We start from the raw sequence: 3,108 nt of genomic DNA, 5'->3' as shown, positions 1-3,108 counted from the left end.
TTATTTCCAGAGATTCCCCTGTAGATGCAAACCATGTCATGGCAGGCAGCAGCAACATTTCCCCCTTCTGCTTCTGGCATCTTCCAGAAGTTTGGGCGAGTTCTTCATCTGCAGGGAACACCCAAAAACCACGAACTTGGCCTTTCAAATACATGCAACGGAATTGTTTCCAATTTTTTATCGTTTCCTCCACACAATAAGAAACATGCTCCCTGAAGTATCATTTGCACTGCACAAAGGCCACACAACTCTTTTGAGCGGTTCCTTTTGGAGTTCAAGTCTCCCCTCCCATGTAGGAAAATAAATTATAGTTTTGATGGCACAGAAACGGGAAGAAGAAAAGTATTTAAAAAAAAAACATTTTAAAAGAAACGGGTTCCAACTGCAAGCCAGGGCGGCTAAAATGGACCAAGGTTCCTGTGCCCAAAGATAAACACAGAAAAAGGCCCGAGGCCTCCTAAAGTCGAGTTAACCGCATTTTTTATTTTATTTTTTTGCACCCCGCTTCGAGCCTGGCGGACTTCAACTCCCAGAATTCCCCAGCCAGCAAAACCAAGCCAGCCAATGCTGGCTGGGGAATTCTGGGAGTTGAAGTCCGCCAGGCTTAAAGTTGCCATGGTCGGAGACCCCCTGGACTAGAATTCGCGCGTTTCGACGCATGAAGGGCAACGGGTGAAGAAGAACAGAGCACGTGACATGGAGGCCCCCGCTGCGCAGGCGCGAGTTTGGGGACGGCCCCCGCTGGATCAGCTGGGAAGGAGGCGTGTGCGCCGCTGCCGTGTAAAAGCCGAGAGAGAGAGAGAGAGACAGAGGGAGAGAGGCGCGCAAAGGTGAAAACGTCGGAACGCTTCCCCGAGTCGGGCAAAGGCAGCCAAAAAAAAAAAAAAAAAAAAGTTCAGGCGGCGAGCTTGTCGCGCGCGGGGGTTGTGAGGGCGAGGGGTGGGTGGGGGCTTTTTTGAATGATTTCTGCAGCTGGGGCTGAGCCGAGCCGAGCCGGTGCCGGAGGACCGTTTGGCGGCGTTTGTCCTGCGGGGTAGCAGCCCGGTCCTTAACAAGGTCTTTGGCCATGATCGCCCTCCTCTTGTGGGATCATCTCCGGGCGGGCAGCTCCGAACTGGACTGGTGCGAGGATAACTACACCATCGTGCCCATCATCGCCGAGTTTTACAACACGGTGCGTAAAAAAACAACAACACAAAAACTTGGGAGCAAACCGTCCCGCGCATCTCTCGGCTTTTGCCAAAAGGAAGCGGGGAGAGAGCGCGGCGCTGCGTTTTGCGCTGGGTTTTGGAAGGGTTTTTGCAAAAAAAAAAAAAAAAAGTTGCGTTGCTATGCACGCTAAGCCGGGCCTGGGAGCAGCCGCTCCTGGGAATGGCCCGGTTGGAAGCTCCTCGCTTGCTTTTGATGGGCTGGAAAAAAGAAAAGGGACCTGGTTGCATCAGGTGGTCTATGTGTGTGTATGCGTGTGTGTTGCCCTGACTGCTCCGTGTAACGTGGTGGAAGAAGGTTTGTAGCTCGAAATGTGCCATTTGGGGTTTGCAAACCACGATTTCCTGGCTTGACTCTGCTAGAGAGCCACGATTTTAACCTGTGAGGATGTTAAGGTCGTCCGGTGCCTTTATTATTATAATAAACTTTTATTCGCTAAACGTGAAACTCAGTCAACTGAACATTTCAAAATGTATCACAAATATCATTGACTGGCACTGAGGGTTGATATGGGTTGCTGCCAGCATCCTAGGTATCAACCAAGTATTATTATCTTCATCATCATCCTCATTATTATCTTTTATTCATTAAACATGAAACTCAGTCAACTGAATATTTAAAAATATATCAGAAATAATATTAACTAATGCTAATGGTTGATACGGGTTGCTGCCAGGTCCTACGTTTCATCATCATCATCATCATTCTTCACACAGTCAGCCAGATATTCAGACTGGGTTTGGCATTTTTGTCTACTTATCGAGTCCTTACCAAGGACCTGGGATAGGCAAATCTGGATGTTTGATGGTGTTACAGATATCCCGGCAAGATGGAAGCTGTTCCAAGTAAAGCTGCCTTCTGCAGTTGACTGATGGCAAATTTGTCAATGCCTGTGTGGTTCAAGTGCTGGTCCAGTTGTTTTGGGAGTGCACTCAAGGGTGCCTATTACTATTGGTACTACCCTTGCTTGCCTTTGCCATAGTCATTCTATTTCTATTTGTAGGTCTTTACTATTATTATTATTATTATTATTATTATTATTATTGTTGTTGTTGTTGTTGTTGTTGTTGTTGTTGTTGTTGTTGTTATTATTATTATTTATCAATTGCAATAGAATTCTATGAGGTTTTTGCTATGCGTAAACTTTGAATAGACCAGCAGTTTTCAAACTTTAGTAAAACTTTTTACAAAGTGCTTTGGATCTCAACTCCTAGGCTGCAGGATTCTGGGATTTGAAGATCCACAGCTTCCTAAAGTGGCTAAGATTTGAGGAATCAACTGGAATAAGGCATGCAAAGAGGAATGTATTTATTTAGCAGGTTGTACATTGCTTATACATATCCCTGGGTGGCCTAACAACGAAAAACAGAAAAAACAAAACCCATCAAAATTAAAAACAACAGAAATAGCAGTGGAAACACTCAAGGGAAACCCCAAAATGGGCTCATCCATGATACCAGGGCCCAGGCTAAATGGCAAAACCATTTTTTAAAAGGCAGCAGAGAACAGTTACTTCATTTGATTTTATACCTTATTACACCTTATTACAGTAATAGTTACATTTGGGTCTTAGGTAACCACATTCACACAGCACAATTAATCTGGTTATTGAATTAATCCCCCTTATTTTGGGTCTGCAGAATATATTGAAGCATAACGCTTACTAAACTGATGTTAACGCTTACTAAACTAAACATAGTACACTATGCCACCCAAAACGATAACCAAGTTTAGCATGTTGTGAACATTTAGTTGTAAATGTTTGGACCTGCTTAAGTTAATCTAGTTCGTTTCTGATCAGTTTAAATGCAGCTTGATCACAATTGTTGAGGGTTTTTTTTTATAATACGAAATATGTAAAATCAGAAGGATGACAGAAAAGTTCCAAAGTTATGAATA

At 44.1% G+C, this 3,108-nt stretch overlaps 1 protein-coding gene across 1 annotated transcript in view; it reads left to right on the top strand.

Moving 5' to 3' along the window:
* Window positions 1-753: 753 nt before the first annotated feature.
* Window positions 754-3,108, top strand: part of ACER2 (alkaline ceramidase 2) — a 21,538-nt gene continuing 19,183 nt past the window's right edge. The window contains exon 1 of the mRNA XM_087926570.1: window positions 754-1,174. Coding sequence (XP_087782696.1) covers window positions 1,067-1,174 — 108 coding nt within the window. The 5' untranslated portion in view covers window positions 754-1,066. The remainder of the gene's footprint in view (window positions 1,175-3,108) is intronic.

The sequence above is a fragment of the Pseudonaja textilis genome, chromosome 2 (assembly GCF_049901715.1).
Source record: "Pseudonaja textilis isolate UNSWEBS1 chromosome 2, rPseTex1.2, whole genome shotgun sequence".
NCBI classification, from domain to species: Eukaryota; Metazoa; Chordata; class Lepidosauria; order Squamata; family Elapidae; genus Pseudonaja; species Pseudonaja textilis.
This window is presented reverse-complemented; position numbering and strand designations above follow the sequence as displayed.